This window comes from Cyanidioschyzon merolae, chromosome 18, assembly GCF_000091205.1.
Source record: "Cyanidioschyzon merolae strain 10D DNA, chromosome 18, complete genome".
Classification (NCBI taxonomy): domain Eukaryota; phylum Rhodophyta; class Bangiophyceae; order Cyanidiales; family Cyanidiaceae; genus Cyanidioschyzon; species Cyanidioschyzon merolae.
This window is the reverse complement of record NC_010144.1, coordinates 865,942-882,747: the sequence shown is the minus strand read 5'-3', so window position 1 is coordinate 882,747 and position 16,806 is coordinate 865,942. Positions and strand designations below refer to the sequence as shown.

At 55.7% G+C, this 16,806-nt stretch overlaps 6 protein-coding genes and 1 non-coding gene across 7 annotated transcripts, besides 1 other annotated feature; 4 read left to right on the top strand and 3 right to left on the bottom strand.

Annotated features, from left to right (window-relative positions):
- Positions 1 to 681: part of a sequence feature (possible transcribed region) that runs on past the window's edge.
- CYME_CMR364T lies at positions 520 to 2,019 on the bottom strand. Its single transcript, XR_002461632.1, has one exon. It is a non-coding gene; the product is annotated as a hypothetical transcript (transcript).
- Positions 2,020 to 2,750: 731 nt separating this feature from the next.
- CYME_CMR363C (hypothetical protein) lies at positions 2,751 to 3,548 on the top strand (the record flags this gene model as incomplete). The annotated part of the gene is made up of 1 exon (XM_005538539.1): positions 2,751 to 3,548. One exon carries the CDS (start codon positions 2,751 to 2,753, stop codon positions 3,546 to 3,548), a length of 798 nt encoding a protein of 265 aa, XP_005538596.1.
- Positions 3,549 to 3,962: 414 nt separating this feature from the next.
- On the bottom strand, positions 3,963 to 6,911 carry CYME_CMR362C (hypothetical protein, conserved; the record flags this gene model as incomplete). The annotated part of the gene is made up of 1 exon (XM_005538538.1): positions 3,963 to 6,911. One exon carries the CDS (start codon positions 6,909 to 6,911, stop codon positions 3,963 to 3,965), a length of 2,949 nt encoding a protein of 982 aa, XP_005538595.1.
- A 1,570-nt stretch (positions 6,912 to 8,481) lies between these two features.
- CYME_CMR361C (hypothetical protein) lies at positions 8,482 to 8,997 on the top strand (the record flags this gene model as incomplete). The annotated part of the gene is made up of 1 exon (XM_005538537.1): positions 8,482 to 8,997. The coding sequence occupies one exon, from the start codon at positions 8,482 to 8,484 to the stop codon at positions 8,995 to 8,997; it is 516 nt and encodes a 171-aa protein (XP_005538594.1).
- A 1,190-nt stretch (positions 8,998 to 10,187) lies between these two features.
- On the bottom strand, positions 10,188 to 10,697 carry CYME_CMR360C (probable DNA polymerase epsilon, subunit C; the record flags this gene model as incomplete). The annotated part of the gene is made up of 1 exon (XM_005538536.1): positions 10,188 to 10,697. The coding sequence occupies one exon, from the start codon at positions 10,695 to 10,697 to the stop codon at positions 10,188 to 10,190; it is 510 nt and encodes a 169-aa protein (XP_005538593.1).
- A 968-nt stretch (positions 10,698 to 11,665) lies between these two features.
- CYME_CMR359C (hypothetical protein) lies at positions 11,666 to 12,001 on the top strand (the record flags this gene model as incomplete). Its single annotated transcript, XM_005538535.1, has 1 exon — positions 11,666 to 12,001. One exon carries the CDS (start codon positions 11,666 to 11,668, stop codon positions 11,999 to 12,001), a length of 336 nt encoding a protein of 111 aa, XP_005538592.1.
- A 2,010-nt stretch (positions 12,002 to 14,011) lies between these two features.
- On the top strand, positions 14,012 to 16,063 carry CYME_CMR358C (hypothetical protein, conserved; the record flags this gene model as incomplete). Its single annotated transcript, XM_005538534.1, has 1 exon — positions 14,012 to 16,063. The coding sequence occupies one exon, from the start codon at positions 14,012 to 14,014 to the stop codon at positions 16,061 to 16,063; it is 2,052 nt and encodes a 683-aa protein (XP_005538591.1).
- Positions 16,064 to 16,806: the final 743 nt, after the last annotated feature.

Below are 16,806 nucleotides of genomic sequence, written 5' to 3'. Positions count from 1 at the left end.
ACAACGCGCGAGCATTTGTTTCCTCATCGATGCCGAGCAGTCACGCTGTGACCCGAGCAGTTTCGCCCGTTTAAACCAGAGCAACGTCTACCCACTAGCGTTCCTGTGCGTACCAAGGTGTCGTTCCAAGCACCGACTTGTGTGACACTGGCCGATAAGGAGCCGTTGCTGGCAGCCGCAGTGGTATGCAGGCGAACGTCCCTCTCAGAACCGGAGGCTAGTGTTGCCGCGTCGGCTATATGGAGCACATCACGGGCAAAAGGCCGATGATGCATTGGCGAGCATCGTTCAAGAAGCCGTTCGCAGGCGTGTTGGGATGCATCATCAGTTCCTTGGCCGTCTGGCTGCTGGACCTTGCACGCTGAGCGGTGCAGTAGCCGCTCAGCCGGATAAACGACGTCACCAGCACAGGAACGAAGACGTGCAGTTATATCCAGCGGCAAGCCTGGGACCAGTATCGTTATCTGCGTGCCTCGCGCTGTGCCTATATTCCTTGGGAACGCCCATGAGCACCGGCTATTGCGGATGCTTTACAGACGAACGATCTATGGGAGCGTGAGTAGAGCTTTTCGTAGGTAACAATCCGGAAGGGTTTCGGCAGGTTTCAATTATCACTGCTCTGACAACCATCGCAGAATAAAGGGGAACAGGTCTTGTCAGCAAGTCGGTCATACGTACGAAAGTTTGGGTCGCTTCCCCCATTGCTGCGCACACAAGCCTCTGAGCGCTTTTCCTGCGAATTCCTCCTTTTCGCCTGTCGGCTACCCCGCTTTCAATACGCTGGTCTCTCCTTTGCCTCCAGATCAATAATCAGGAGTGGACGGATATTGTCCCTACCGTTCAAGTCCTTACCTCATTGCTTCACGCTGCTTTCAACGTATTCCAAAGACAGGCGAAAGCTCCGACCGAAGCCTCGCTTGCTATTTTCATCTTCTTCGTATAGAGCCTCGCTGTGCTCCTGGCATCGTCGATACCTGGCTGTGGTCTGGTGCCGTCTGGTGCCCAGCACGCTCCCTACTCCTCCTCCGAGAGCCGCCCAGTGGCGCACGAATACTTGCATCATCGAGCGCTGCATGCCCTCGACGAGTACCCAAGGATACCGTCGATGCCCTCGTCCGTAACCGCCGGCATTGCCGTACACTGTGATCACGTGCTTGTTCTTTGCGATCCCAGCGGCACGTAATCCGACCGATACACGTGCGAGCGAACGCACTCCCTTTCGATCGATGATTCGTGGAACGCGATGTTGTACGTGACGAACCGAGCACCGAAAGAGGAGCCCTGGCAACAGGTCAAGTCGCGATACGTTGATCCGTCTACGCTCCTCGCTTGTGCCGAGCAGTGACGCTCGATCCACCGGCAGCGGTACCTCCGATGACTCGAGTCCCGGTCCAAGATACTTGTCTATGCAGCCTGGAGAGACGGGATCGTCTCGGGACGTATCCCGTCGGGGGCGTCACCTCGGTGCAGCGTCCCGCTTCGTCGATCGCGATCGAGACAGGAGGATTTGCTTTTCGAACGGAATCGGCTATTGGACGCGAGCGTTGCACTGAACTTGCGATAAGATCTTGTGAGGCAGTCGTGCGCAGGCGACGTCGAGTATCTATCATTGTCCATCAATCGACCGGAATCACAGCGCCCGCGATTCTCCATGAGATACCCAGACAGGGATCTTGAAGAGTGTACGGTACGGGGATGCTGCACATCAGCACAGGCGCACACTGGAGGCTCGTACATATCCATTGCTTAATGATATCGGATATTTTACGAACGCATCTTCGATGACACTCCGCGAATCATTTTGACTCCAGCAACGCAACGAATTCCATCCGCAAGTATTCTTCGAATATATCACTCGGAAAAGACGCCCCCGCATCCTAGAACTAGGTATCGATCCGAATGCTCGTGTTGCTGCACTTCGAATGTCGAGGTTCTCTATGTCTAGAACCAGTTCGGAAAGAAGCCTCAGCGCAGGAACAGAATGAGCAGCTCTGTGATCCATTTCAATCCGAGACAGGTGCAAAAGCAGGTAGGGATTCGCAGCAGACTCGCAGCGCTCATCATGAGCCTCCACACAACTCCAGAACGCAGCGCTCATCATGAGCCTCCACACAACTCCAGAACGCAGCGCTCATCATGAGCCTCCACACAACTCCAGAACGCAGCGCCCATCATGAGCCTCCACACAACTCCAGAACGCAGCGCTCATCATGAGCCTCCACACAACTCCAGAACGCAGCGCCCATCATGAGCCTCCACACAACTCCAGAACGCAGCGCCCATCATGAGCCTCCACACAACTCCAGAACGCAGCGCCCATCATGAGCCTCCACAGAACTCCAGAACGCAGCGCCCATCATGAGCCTCCACACAACTCCAGAACGCAGCGCTCATCATGAGCCTCCACACAACTCCAGAACGCAGCGCCCATCATGAGCCTCCACACAACTCCAGAACGCAGCGCCCATCATGAGCCTCCACACAACTCCAGAACGCAGCGCCCATCATGAGCCTCCACACAACTCCAGAACGCAGCGCCCATCATGAGCCTCCACACAACTCCAGAACGCAGCGCCTCAGCGATGGACGCGCACAACGCCGCCATTTCCGATGCCAACCGCCGATCCCGCGTGCCGAGTGGTGGCAGCATGACCCACGCAACGCTCTCCACACATACGGCCTGGTGAAGACGTACAGGCTCTAGGTTTGAAACGAGTTTGCCAGGGCGTCTGAGGGGCGTCGCTGTGGCGATGCCAGCGCCACCGACGTTGGCGCAACTATGCACGGACGCTTTGGCACGGAACTGTTCTTGTCTGGCGGAGCTGCACGGTGCCGAGCTCTTCGACGGGCAGTTGGCTACTATTCTGCAGGGCGCCCGGCCACGTGACCTGCGGCGACTTGCTCGCTGCAACGGGCTGCCACTCTACGACTCGCTTGAACACAGCACAAGCGAACGCACCGTCCAAGCAAGCTTTGGAGTTGTTGTACTGACAGGATCCGATTGGGTGGACTCCGACCTAGACGATGCCGTCGATGACCAGAAGGAGGCGTGGACGTTGGTCACTGCTCGCGGCGCCGCGCAGCTTTCAGCCTCGATGCGTCTTAGCTTGAACTTGGCTCTGGAGCAACGTTGGAAACAACTCTATTTCTCGCGCGCGCGTGTCGAGGGCGTCCCCTCGAGTTCACCGAACGCCATCGCTGCCTCCGCGACACTGGGTCTTCCGTCAGGTGCGGTCTCATGGTCCGCAGCCTACGCTCAGCAAGAGCGAGAGACTAGACGCCAGCTGCGACTCGCTTGTGCGCGTTTGCGACACCGACGAATCGAAATGGAGCAAGAGCGCGCATCCAAACGCATTCGAGTCCTGCCTCTGCACACAGTGACCTCGCAACGCGCCTCCCTTGTGGAGCTTCAGTCCGAGAGACTCTCCGAAACGAGTTCCATCGCCTTGACCTCGCGACACAAGCTGAACGAGACCAGTACCCGGACGCGTCTTGTCGCCCGTTTTCGACATTGCTCGCCGTCATTCAGGAAACTTTCCGGTACATAAGAGAGAAACTGAGATAACGCTTTAGTCGCGTATGGATGTTGGGCACGGATATGCAGATGCGTTTTTGCGAGCAGGACTCAGACTGACACCTGCCCGAGGCCAAGTGCTGCGCCCGGAGGATCCAGGTCCTGGTATGAATCAAGCGAGCAGCGTCCTGCACCAGATCTCATATCCGCATCGTTGGTGTGTAAAACTTATGCTGCCGCTGCTCACAACATATCCAGACGAGCGCCGGTGCGGATGCATCCTGCGGCAAAGCCGTGGTACGCGCTCAGAGGTGTTTGCTGCTGGGGTGGCGTGAGCGCAAGCAAGAAGGACGTCGTCCCTGCCTCAGAGCAGCGCACGGACTTGCACCAAGTGGGTAACGCCTTCGACACGTTCGTCGTGCACAGCACTGCTTGACAAAGCACCTGCTCAAACAACATACGTTGCAAACTTTGAGGTCATGTAGACCGGTGCAGTCCAATCGGGCAACGCGTTAGACCAGAGGCTTGGACTCAGTTCGCTGCGGTTCTCTCCATAACGCGTTGCCATCACATCGAAAACGACGGCAGGCTCCGTGTTGTTTCGCTCGACAATCAGCGACATGTTCCATATATGCGGTGTGCCGTGTCCCGCGACGTGTCGAATAAAGTGTCGACGAGTCTGGCCCTGGTTCGGGGCGTCGGCAGTGAGGCTCCACTGGCGCACTGCGGCATCGAAGACCAGTGCACTCCAGTGAGCCCGCAGTGCCCGGATTTCCAGGGTGAGCGCTCGACACACCAGCGTCGCGTTATCGGCTGCTTCAGCGCGCGGAAGATGCGCTGGTGGTACGCACTCCACCAACGCGTCCTCTTTGACCAGTAAACGCGGCATCGCGACTGACTCGAGCACACCAGCGCCAAACGAATCTTCCGGACACTGGATACCGGCATGGTGGACAAGCTTCTCTAGAGGTGCCACATTCGCGAAGATCGAGCGCTTACTCCGGTACCCCCAGGTAAAGCGGTTTGGTTCACAGTGTTGGAAGCGCGCTTTCGGGAGCACGCGCTCCAACGGATACGGATCCAGACCAGCGATACCGACCAAGCACACCTGCGGAGCTGAAGCCATCTGTGCTGGAGCCGAGGCACGGGCGCGCTGCTCGACGTGCACCTGTAGTGGCTGCTGCGCGCACATGTGCTGAACGACGAGACGCTTCGGTGCTTGCGGCGAATAAGGCACCGCACCGAGCCAGTGCGGCACCAGGAGCGCAACACCCCCGACCAGAAATACTGCCAGCGCAAGGCGAAGAGCGCCTCGCATCCATGCCTTGCGTATGCTCAGGAGCGGAAGCCAGAGCATGTATCCCCAGTGAATTGCGAGATAGGCCGTCAATGCAGCCACAGCGAATTCCACGCGAGCACCGGAGCCGGCCATACCCATGAGCGGGGCAAAGGTTTCCAGGGTCATCAGCACCGGCGGCAGGTGGATAAGTTGCGTCGCAACTGCGAAGCAGAAAAATCGCAGGAACACGTAAACCATCGGTCGACTGGTATGTCGCCACGGCCAAGCGATGATTGAACCGAGAATGTGCACACTCGCTTGGAATGCCCACAAGTACACCATGGTGAGTTCGATCCAGAAGCCTAGCAACAGCGCCAGTGCCATAAAGTACACGGCTACAGCGCGTTCGATGCGCTCGAACCGAGGAATCGGATTCTCCGGCATCGCTATGTGATGGGCAGCATGCTTGGGATCCAGGAGTCGACCAGCGACGACAAGCGCGATGGCAACTGCAGGTGCTCCGTACAGGCACGGCAACACGAGCATGTGGCGCCCGTACCAAATCATCGGCGGTTTCGGCCCCGGGAGAAGGAAGGACATTATGCTAGCGAGCGCCAGCGCAGTTAAAAACCCGGTGGCAGCACCCAAGAGCACAGCCAGCACTGCACGAAACTGGGATGGTGTCGCGTCGTCCAGCGCAGGCTCTGCGGTAGCACCGGCGCGTCTATTCCGCCTTGTGAAGCATCGCGATGGTTGCCAGATCAGGAGTACAAGGATCCCCGCCATCGCCATGTAAACTCGGTACGCTTTTCGATGGTTGAAATAGAAAACCTTCGCGCTGAGGATATCGAAAAACGCCAACGGTTCGGGGTCTTTGCGGGCTCCGTCTTCCGGGTGTCGCGGGACCGACACCTCGCTGCAAACACTTTCGGCGCGCTCGTGTGCGGCCATCCGCAGGAGCGCCCAAACGTTATCGCCCATATGCTGGATCGAGCCAACGTCCACGCGAGACGGCATATCGTAACGCGTGTGGTAAGTGTACCCGTGCAAGTGGAAGGCCAGATCCACTCCAGTAACACCTGCGGTCTCGCTGAACATTCGATAGTCCGTCTCCGCTGGAATCAGGTTGCGTTCAAAGATGTCCTGAACGTAGGATCCCGTGTGTGGATGAGGCACTGCGTCTGCGTAGAGTTTCATCAGCCACGGGGAGCGCGTATCGTAACGGAAGAGCAGTTCCGGACCAATACCGGCACCAGCCGACTCCAGGTTCAGCAACATTGCCGTCGAATTGATCGTCGGATGACCGCTCACAAACGCATGCGAACCAAGCAGGATCGCCTCCTCGGCACCATTGAAAAGAAAGACCAGTGGGGCACGTAGCCACGGTGTGCCGTGCGCCACATAATACTGCCTATTCGTATAGAGGATAAGGCGCACCAGTTCCAGCATAACGGCAATGGGTGCCAGGGCGTCTGAGGCCCCCGGCGACCCCGGTGCGGTGTCGTAGTGCGAGTTCACTACAATCGACTTCGGACAGACAAAGGCGGATGCTGACGTTGCTGTATCATTTGTAGCTACCAGTGGTTCCAAACGCAGGATTATGTTGGAAATGTTGGTGTACGCGTTGGTGATGCTCTGTTCGCCGAGCTGCGAAAAGTCCATCTCGAACGAGCCGTTTCCCCACTGACGTTCGACCAATGCTCGCAATCCCAACGTTTTTGTCAAGTCGTCAGCTGCATTCAGGCGCTCACAAGTAGTGCTGCATCCTCCAGAACGAATCATTGCACTGAGTTTTCGTTCAATGAAGGCTGCATTCGCCTCAGCCCGCCGACTGCCGACGACCGCAGGCCCAGCAAGCTGCACCAGATGCTCGCGTGCTCGTTCCCCCGAAAAAAGTGAATCGGACGCACTCGCTGATAAAGCTCTCGGAACAGCGTACCAGGCGTGGATAGTCACAAAGAACGCAATGCAAAACAAGAGCAGCACCAGCACGAGCGCCAGCACACCGCGGCAAGCACAAGGCACCCGTACCACCGCACTTGCATGTTTCACAGCTCGTTTATGCAGCTTGGCGTTGTGCTCACCTTTCTGGCCTACCTTTTCATTCGTATTACTCATAGGTCCTAAAACAAGAAATAGACACCAAGTTATCGCAGAGAATTGCCTAGCACAAAAGCGCCCTACGGATCATGAACGCTTCGAACTCGGCTCTGGACGCGTCGAGATTCGCACAGGTCGCCAGCGATACGAGGAACAACACTGCTCGGGCGGGTTCCAGTGCTGGCGGCGGGGGGGCGCGCGTGCGGCACGACAGTCTCGTCCAGTGTATATGCGCATCTTTCATGGTGTATGTCTGATACGAGGAACAACACTGCTCGTGCGGGTTCCAGTGCTGGCGGCGGGGGGGCGCGCGTGCGGCACGACAGTCTCGTCCAGTGTATATGCGCATCTTTCATGGTGTATGTCTTTATTTCATTGTTTCTGCGTAGGTTTCATCGTCCAGTCGAGTGGTTGTTCCATGTTTTCGAGTGAATGCGCGAGCGTCGAATGGTATCGCTAGCTTCGAGACGAGATGCCGTTTCGCATCGCTCCGGATCATTGTGTGGGCGTCGGAAACGGCATCGAAGATAACGACGGTACTGACGACAGCATTCACGACAGCAGCAGCGCATAGGTGTACGCCCACAGAGCGCATGGATCGCCAGGAGTTCGCGCAAAGCCCTGAGCGTCGCCGCAACCAGCGGGAGCACGTTACAACCGTCGATAGACAAGGTGCCGTACCCGGTTGTCTCTTTCAGGGATGGCGAGGCACAGGATGCACCTACGTGCGCCGAACCGCAGCTCTGCTGCATGTGCATGGAACCGCACGCTTGTACTTGCGTATCGCACAAGCAGTGGACGCGGCATGATACGAATGTCGTGGCGTCAGTCGTGAGCCGGGCATCCAGCATGCTACCCAAAACAGTCTTTCATTCGTTTGCTGTGGTCTCAGAGTCGTCCTGACTCGTGCGGCACGCGGCTATGCAGCATACGTATCGTACACACGCACGAAGGAGATGTTGTTCTGGAGGAAAGTCTTGTTCTGGAGGCGTGGAACGGGAACATCTTCTGTTTATTCGGTTAATCCTGGTCATGTACGCGTACCCGAGGGTATCTGGTCTCTTCTACCACCCCTGAGACAGATCATCTCCCAGATAGAAAGGGAATACGGCGCTCAAGAAGGCGATGCGACTGCGGAGGCCGTCACGCGATGCACCGGAATTTTCGATCCGCGTCTGCGCTGGTCATTGCGCTGCACACGACGGCGTCTAGGCAGCGGAGTTTGTGGTACTACAGCAGATACTGCTATCTGGTACGTGATTTTGCGACGTGGATCAGCAAGGTTGCTATTTAAGAGAATCTTTGCTTTGGTTGGTAGCTCACTGATAAGACTCTGTTCGAGCGGCGTCACGCGGCTGAAGAGGCCTTTTTTCAGACAACTACCGCGCGGGTCCATACAGGGGTTGTACGCTTCTGGAAACGGGACGCAGCGCTTGTTCGCTTGACTCGGGGAAACTGGTTGCATTATTGGTGACTACTCAACGGAAAGTCGTTCGTTAGTGACACGTAGCGCTCGTTGGTACCGCTTTTGGAGACGAATCGCAAAAGTGGTGGATAGCTGTCTTCGGTTTGCCTTGTCGCCGTTTGTATGCCGACAGCAACGTACGCCGCACTTATTCACGCAGACCTGGATGTGCTCTGGGGTTTACTGCTTGACAAGCTCCAGAGTGACGAACAGTTTATGCCCGGACTTGAGCGGGCTGAAATTGTACCTCTTTCAGTTGCTGAGGATCCCACAGGTGTTGCTAGGTTTCGACAACAGCACGATCGACGTCTGTACTTTTCAGATGGTCGCCTCGTTGAGGAGCGCGTCACAATCGACGAGGAGCGGAAAAATATTCTCCTCGAGCTACGAAATGACGCACGTTATACCGGCTACGTGTCGACAGTGCTTTTGCCGTGTCCTTTTCCGGAAGCGACCTCCGGTGCCCATGTTCTAGTCCGAACGATGGACTGGCGGGCAAAACGCAGCCTCACCGATGACGAGATTGAGGAGGGCGAGCTTCTTGCCACCAAAATCAGAGAGTCGACTCTTCGCCTGAAACACGAAGTGGAATCGTTGCGCTGGAGTCTCGATGACTCCAAAGATCCCGATGATGAATAACGCACGGTGCGTACCCGTGAACAGGAGTGATCCCGACCGGCGCTGCATATCAACGACATCGCGCGACGAAAGCGAGGTTTTTCTGTTTAAACTTGTCTTTGGCTTGGTTCGCATCGTCAACGTATAGACAGTCATCGTAGGAGCAGGAGGCATGTGCGGGATGCGTCATTTGCGGACGGATGCACATCGTTCTTCGATGGTGTGGAGATGTCGGCGTGGATCACCACAAGCGGAAGCAAGCAACAATCACCTCTCTGATGCAATTATTCCCCAATATACATAAATGTTCGTGAAACAAAAAATGTCCCACGACCGTGTAGGGTAAATGGAAAACCATTGGAAGACGCCTCCCATCCCTTTTCGACCGTCCGACTGCTATCGGTTTTAGTTTCTGCTTGTACACATCGAGCGGGAGAGGATGCCCTGCAAAGTTCGCTCGCGTCGGCTCCGCGGGTCTAGTCTCCAGTGCTACACATTGTGTGATATTGACGGCGGCGTTGAGGTCTGGGCTCACGAACTCCTTGCGTACATTGACACCGGTTGAACGCACCTTTGCAAGGATTTCTCAGACCCGTACCCTCTGTGCGACAAAAGTCTCGTTATCGTCCCGTCGGGAGGCACTGTTTTTCGCCTATTCGCCCTCTTCGTCTTCGTCGTCACTTGCGCCTCTGCGCTCGATGGTCGACAAGAGGAGGATTGTTTCCGGCAGCCGGCATTGACTGTCATCCAGGATTGCCGACTTGCATGTCCATGCCTTTCACTTAGATTTCTGTTTCCTCAAATAAACATACTTCGAATGCGCATGGTATAAATTGTGAAAAAGCAATTCAGTACACACATCTGGGGGGCGGAACACAATTCCGGAGAAAGAATTGACAGAGCGGTTTGTCTCGGTTGTCAGGGTCCACGAAACGACCACGAAGCAACACCGTTCTTTCACTAGGCTCGCAGGACAGCGACCAATTCACAGTCCTGCCCAAGCTGCTGTCTCTTTGCGCCTCAGGGGAACCGATTATGTAGGACTTGACTAATTCATTGCGTCTCATGATCATTGGAGCTTACATCGTGCCCTTGATCCGGTGGACACGTATTTGAGTTCGCCCATACGCACCAGCGTTGAGCCTCGACATCTGACAAGGTGCTTGACCGGCGCGATAAGCCTCCCGGAGCCTGCAGTCGTCTTCCGTGAGTCAGGTACCCTCTATCAGATCGTCCTCTTCGGGATCTTCGGTGTCTTCCTGTGGCATGTCGGAAGCGTATGCGCCGTCGTCGTTCTCGACGTCGCTGTTTTCAGGCTCTTTCCGCTTGCGCTCAACCCGCGCTTGCCGTGCCTGCGCCTTGCGCCGCTCGTTCAGCATGCGCCAGTTTTGAACGAACTGCTCTACTTCGACCGCGAAGTCCTCAAACTCGGTCCTCCGAAGCGCTTCTATAACGTCATCCATGTTCAACGTGGTGCGTTTTCGCTCTGCCCCAACTGCAGTCGAAATTGCGGTAATGTACGACACGAAAACGGTGGCTGCGGCGGAGAAGGCCAACTGCGCGTCCTTGTCCAGCTGGACGCGTCGAGCCTCGGAGGCGCCGTCTTCCCGCGGGACCAGCTCATCAGACAGCAGCTTGTCCAGTTTCCGACGTATGATCTTTTTCAAGGTCGCTGCCGGGAAACGGAGGGATTCGTCGATCTCAATCTGCAGATGAGACATAGGTCCAACGGCAACTTCCGCGTACACGCCAACATGCAATCGAGATGCTGTCCCCGAGATGCGTCCAAGGCGATGCCGACGACAGCGCCATGCGCGGGTGCGTGTACAGGAGGCGCGTGGACACGTGTCCATTGACGATGCGTGCCTTCGCCGGGGCGCGCTGCTTCCGCATACCGCTCGACGCGCGAGCGAGCAAGTTTGCGTCAGGATTCCGTGGGCTCGTTTGGAAAAAGGTTGCTATTTGCGAAGGAGAATTTGGTTGCGGACTGTGGAACTTGGATTCGGACGATGATTGATGGTTGGTTTTGCAGACGCCAATACCATATGTGCGCTCGGGGAGCTGAAGTAGGTATCATCGATGCGACGTCATAACCACGGCGCTTCGTTTCATGACTGCCTGGGCGATATTATGAGCTTTCTTCTGAAACGGCTACAAACGTGGCGGATGCCGCAACAACGGTTCAATTTCATCGACGATTCAGGGCTAGGTTTGGTAGCTGCGCGCGCGGAAAAGAGTGCGATGACAGTGACGAATATGCTGGCGTAGGCAGTGTGCCCGTGAACAGCCGCAGGTTGTTTGTTTTTGTCCGAGTTGCGTTTCATGGACACTTTATTGAGTGCGAATGGACTACCGCACCGTTACCATTGTGCTGGACGGGCTCTTGATTGATAAGCGCAAAATGCTGCACGGAACCGAGCTTGTATTCAGCGTGCTAGAACCGGTTTTGAGCTCGAGTCGATCCTTGCAGCCCAGTGCGCGTCCGCGAGAAGCGTCATTCGCTGAACTACATGGAGGTAGCTGCCGACTGCCGAACAGAGATAGTTGACGCAGTTGGGAACCGGTCAGCCGGCCGAAGATAGCACAAACTCACGTACTGGCTCGCTCGGGACTGCGTCGATCAGCTCTGAGGTTGCGCTCTTCTTTCGGTGACCGGCCGTCCCGCTCATCCAGCTTTCCGAACTGACGCATGCCGCATATCCATGATATGAATTCTACTGCCAATGCGAGGCATTTTCATATTCCAACTGGTGCATCGAGCGGAATGTGTAAAAACACTGTCAATAATGTAAGAGTCGTCCACGGGATGCGGCGCCTTACGGCCAGTCTCAAAGCAGGGTGTCGAGGGAGCACGCGCAGTCGGACCATTGGCTGTCTGTGCGAAATGGCCTTTCTCAGGGCGCCCGCACAACAGGTCTCGAATCAGACGGATTTGCTGTTCGGCATATGGCACGCACTGAGCGCGTCGCCGAAACCTGTGAGTTTTAGTGATAGGCAATACGGGGAGCCGCCTGACAGTGTGTAGCGATTTTTAGATGAGATGGGTGGTGCATGCCAGTCAGCATCTAGAAGAAGGGGTCCAGTTTGCCAATTAAGGCTAAACTCTAAAGTTTCGGTCTCTTTCTATAGTCTTCAACGCAAGCCTTTGCTGGATTCTCGGTGGTCGCTTCCTTTTTGCTCACTCATATCCGGCTTTAAAAAAGACCAGCTCTTCTGGAACCCCAGCTCCGCTGTCAGCAGTGGAGGGATGTTAACGGTGGCGTTCGCTTCCCGATTTTGGTGGTCCCGGCTGTTGTCGACAAACTTCATGCACAGGCGCAAGGCTGCAGTAAAGGCTTCGCTTCTCATTTCCATTTTCTTTTCATACGAACTGGGTGTCTCCCTCGCAGCGGCGACACTGGACTTTGTTCAGCGCTTTTACACGTATCCACCATATATTTTACCTTGGGGGCATTCCGGTGGCGTATGACGCCTTGCTGCATCGCTCGGTACATGGCGTTGGAGGGAATAGAAGGCACCCGGCGAAGCGCTGGCCCCCTTCCAAGCCCTGTGCCGTACCCCAGGTTCACGGGCTGCCTCTGGGTGGTCCGCTTAGCGACTAGTATCTCCATTGCACACGCATGCGCATGCTGTTCCATTCGATAGAGGATTTGTGGCACCCGATGCTATTCATGCAGAAACAAGTACCGGACGGAATATCCAGGCTGGAACTCGAGTCGAGAAAGGTCGTTCTGTATGCGCTCGTACGGTGCAAAAGCAGCGTAGCACTGTCCACTCGAAGCGGTCACTGCGATGAGTAAATTCCGTGTCCGAGACTCTTTTCCATGCAGACAGAAGAGGCGCGAGCACCTGGAAACATATCGCCTGAGAACTATCTTGCTGCTGTTGCAGCAGCAGCAGAATTCCATGTAGCCGATTGCCAAGAGGAGAGGTGGCTATGCCTTTCGAACGGAATCGATACATTGATTTGCGAAATTCATTGAGCTTTAGGCATCACCTCCTAAAGCAGTCGTTAAGCGACGCTCTCGAGTTTTCCCCTCATCAACCCAGCGGAGCGAGTAGCCGCGTCTCCGAGTTCCCATGAAACAAAAAAGATCGAAAAATTGAAGAATGCTTCATGTGCGCATACTACACACAGGACAGAACAATATTCGGTGCTTGTACGTATGAGCTAGATCATGATATCGGTAATGAATGGAACCCTTGTTCGAGGGCGTCGCGAATCATCTTGATGCCGATGTTGTTGCGAATTCCAGCACCAATGTGTCAATCGTGCCACTCCGAAATGACGACCGAAAGTCCTAAAACTACGCATGAACGGATAGCCCTTTACTGCTTCATGCTTCATCCCAAGGCTGTACACCCAGCAAAAAACTCAGAAAATATCGCAAAGCTGACGCCCGGCAATCAGTGCGGTGGCCCAGTGTCATATGACTCGGAGGTAGGACGGTGATCTGCGGGGCGCCCAGCACCGCAACCATGCCCGCATAACACAAAAACACAAATTGAAACCATAAAGCGAGTAAAAGTCATTTCGAATTCATATTACAAACCATGCATTCCTCCGATGAGACCAAGCATATAACGCTGTGACGAATACCGCAGGAGCAACTACATATCATACGAATGCCAAGTGGACCACTGGTACAGCTTTGTCCGAATTTTCACTCCTCCCAAAGCGTCTCCAAGCGCCTCAAGTCGCCGTTCAAGCTGAGCGCGAGCGCAGGCAACACCACGCGAACGCTCTGCATGCGTGCACGCTCCCGCGAGCGATCGTGCATACGGCCATGTGGTTGCGTTTCCAGTCGAGCACTAGTCTTTCCCCTGATTGCCAGCAATGCTCTCACATCCGATGGAATCCTGGAGAATCCATCGATTCGACACCATCATTAAACTAGGAGTATGCAGGTGCAAAGGCGAATGTAGAGCACAAAGCTAGTTTTCGCCTAATCCATGGCACCGCTCGCGCTTCCGATGGTTTTGTTTGGATGCATCGATCCGACATACCATCCGTAAACGAGGCACACATCCGGCAATGGCGCGAAAGATGCCGGGCGCGCAGGCCTGCGGGCGAAACGCCCCTCCCGCTGCCCCCTGGATCCGGAAATCGCCGCACAGGCGCACGCAGCGATGGCGCGAAAGCCATTCAAATCGCGCGTTCGGGATCCGCCCGAGCGCGCAGGCCTGCGGGCGAAACGCCCCTCCCGCTGCCCCCTGGATCCGGAAATCGCCGCACAGGCGCACGCAGCGATGGCGCGAAAGCCATTCAAATCGCGCGTTCGGGATCCGCCCGAGCGCGCAGGCCTGCGCAGCGCCCTCCGAAACGGAACTCGGCTACATCTCCGGCGCTACGCTGCAGCGCTCTGCTCTGGCCTTGGGAAATACGGAGCATATCCAGTGCGTCTGGTCGGCATACCGTATGTGGGGAGAAAAGCAGCGTGCAGACGCTGTGGTTGAAAATGATGTCCTTATCGAGTATTATGACGATCCTGCTGAGATAAACAGGGCGTTCGAATCTCAAACTGCTGTAGGTAAACAGAGCAGTGGTGCGCGCGACGCTCGTCGGGCCGCTGTTCCTGAACCGTACAGCGACGAGAGTGCAGCGCCACCGTCGGAATCACGGTTGAAGAGTTTTTCTTCGTGTGCGCGCAGCTCTCTTGAACGAGTGCGGAACGTTCTTCACTACTCGGATACGACCACAATTGGGGCTGGTATCGGCGTCTTGGTCTGGTTCGGCTGGAGGCAGGCAGTGCGCTCTGCCCGAAAACGCGCGCAGCAGCGTGCGCCTGATGTTCAACACGGACTGGAGCGGCGTCTGTTTCTTGCAATTTTGGGTCATGGTCTCGGCATGCGCTATCTGAACGAGAAAATGAATCCAGCCCTGAGCGGATCGATTGCCCGTTTAGCGCCAAAACTATATGAGGAGACGTCTCCATTGGGCTCCGATTCCCTTATAACTCCAGATGGGACACCTTTAAAAACTGGCAGCGATTTCCCTCACGATAAAACGCAGTATCGAGCGCTGTTAGCAACTCGGCAAACAGAGCACGTTATGCGAAATGCGTTTGATCAAGTGAGTGCAAGCCGCCCGCTACGGCGCGATCGTGCAGACAATGAATCAGAGGTGTCTCCTGCGACCCCAATGGAGAAGCCACGGCCTTTTCTGCGCGCGCCGCGTGTGCAAGCTCGCCCCAACGGCCGCGCTCCCTGTGCTTTTGTCACCGTTTGTTCTTCCGGAACATACGTGTTGCCAGCGGTGGTGCTTGCTTCTACCCTGCAACAGTACCATGCCGGCATTCCAATGATATGTTTGGTGGTGTCCACCGCGGTGGATAAATGGCATCGCGAGGTCCTTTCGAGAGCTGGCTGGGATGTCCGCTCCTGTTCGAGTTTTCTGAGCGATCTCGAGTGGCAGGGATTTCTCAGCTCCAGAGATCTCTCCAACCGCGAGCTGAAAAGACCCTTTTCCCGCCGCGCAGTGCGGCATGGAACTGCGTCGCACGCTGCATCCAGGTTCACGGATGCGCACGATCAGTGGGAACGCTCCACATTCGACAAACTGAATATCTGGGAGTTGGTCGACTTTGAGAAACTCATCTACCTCGATGCGGACACCATCGTGCTCGGGGCGTTACATGAACTCTTCCGCTATGAAGAACTTGCCGCGGTCAAAAGTGGATGCGGTCTTTTCAACAGTGGAGTCATGGTCATCCATCCAGGTCTGCATACGTATCAGGCGCTGCGAAACTGCTTGCTTTACGAAGAATGGCGCTCGGCGTATACGCGCGGCTACCCCTTCCCCTATGGTGACCAGCCACTTCTCAACTACTTCTTCAAAGACACCTTCACAGAGCTGCCTGTTGCGTTCAATACCACCTGCCAGCGTCGATTTCGGAGTCGTCAGACGCGAGTACTCCACTTCAACGGCCCCATGAAGCCTTGGCACGTGGATCGGAGCTCTTGGTTCGCTGCTCAATGCTTTTGGAAACAACAGCGCTGGCGTCTTTGGTACCAAGAGTACGACCACGCCCTGAGCAGTTTCCGTGCGAACGCTGACCCTCCCGAAGAGCAGTGCTTTTGGGCCTAGCAGTCGGTGAAAGCCAGGTTGCAATACCGACCACCGCCCATACGACTTCTACAACCGCTGCTGCTGACGTTCTGGCACTAGGACTCCGGAACCAGCGCTGTTCGGGTTATACCTGTCAGTTCGTAGCTGTACCGCACTGCTGTCGCGAGGACCTACGGGAACCGTGGTTGCCACAGCGCCTACGCTCCTGGTGCCATTCTACGGAAACTTGTGTACAATTGGGGATTTCACAACAACATCAAATCATGGACCATCGTTATCTACCACCACTGGGCACAGAATATCGTTCCCAGTGAATACATATGTGGCGCTCTAGTTTTGCTGGATTGCTGAACAGCACCATACCGGTGCCTTGGTCCACGCGAGAATCCAATGCCATCTATCCTAGCCAATGGTGTTTTGCATCGTCAGTCTTCAGCTTTCCAGCACGATGCCCATACTGAGTACTAAACGATTCCGTCCACAGCCCGATCGAAGCAATACCGCTGGAAGTTACGGAGGTGCGAGACATTTTCTCGACGTGGATCGAGGCGTTCAACTCCCGGTGGGAATGTGTTTGTCCGCGTGGTTGCTCGTGGAATCGTCCTATTGCAAGCCTCTCATGAGCGATTGCCTCGCAAGCTGACGTTCGGTCAGCATCATGCGTACTATCCTATACATCCGGCTCTGTTTCGCTCTTTCTCTCGCCTCAAGTGTCTGAGCGGCACCAGTGCTCGCGATGTTCGTATCACGTCCTAATCTCG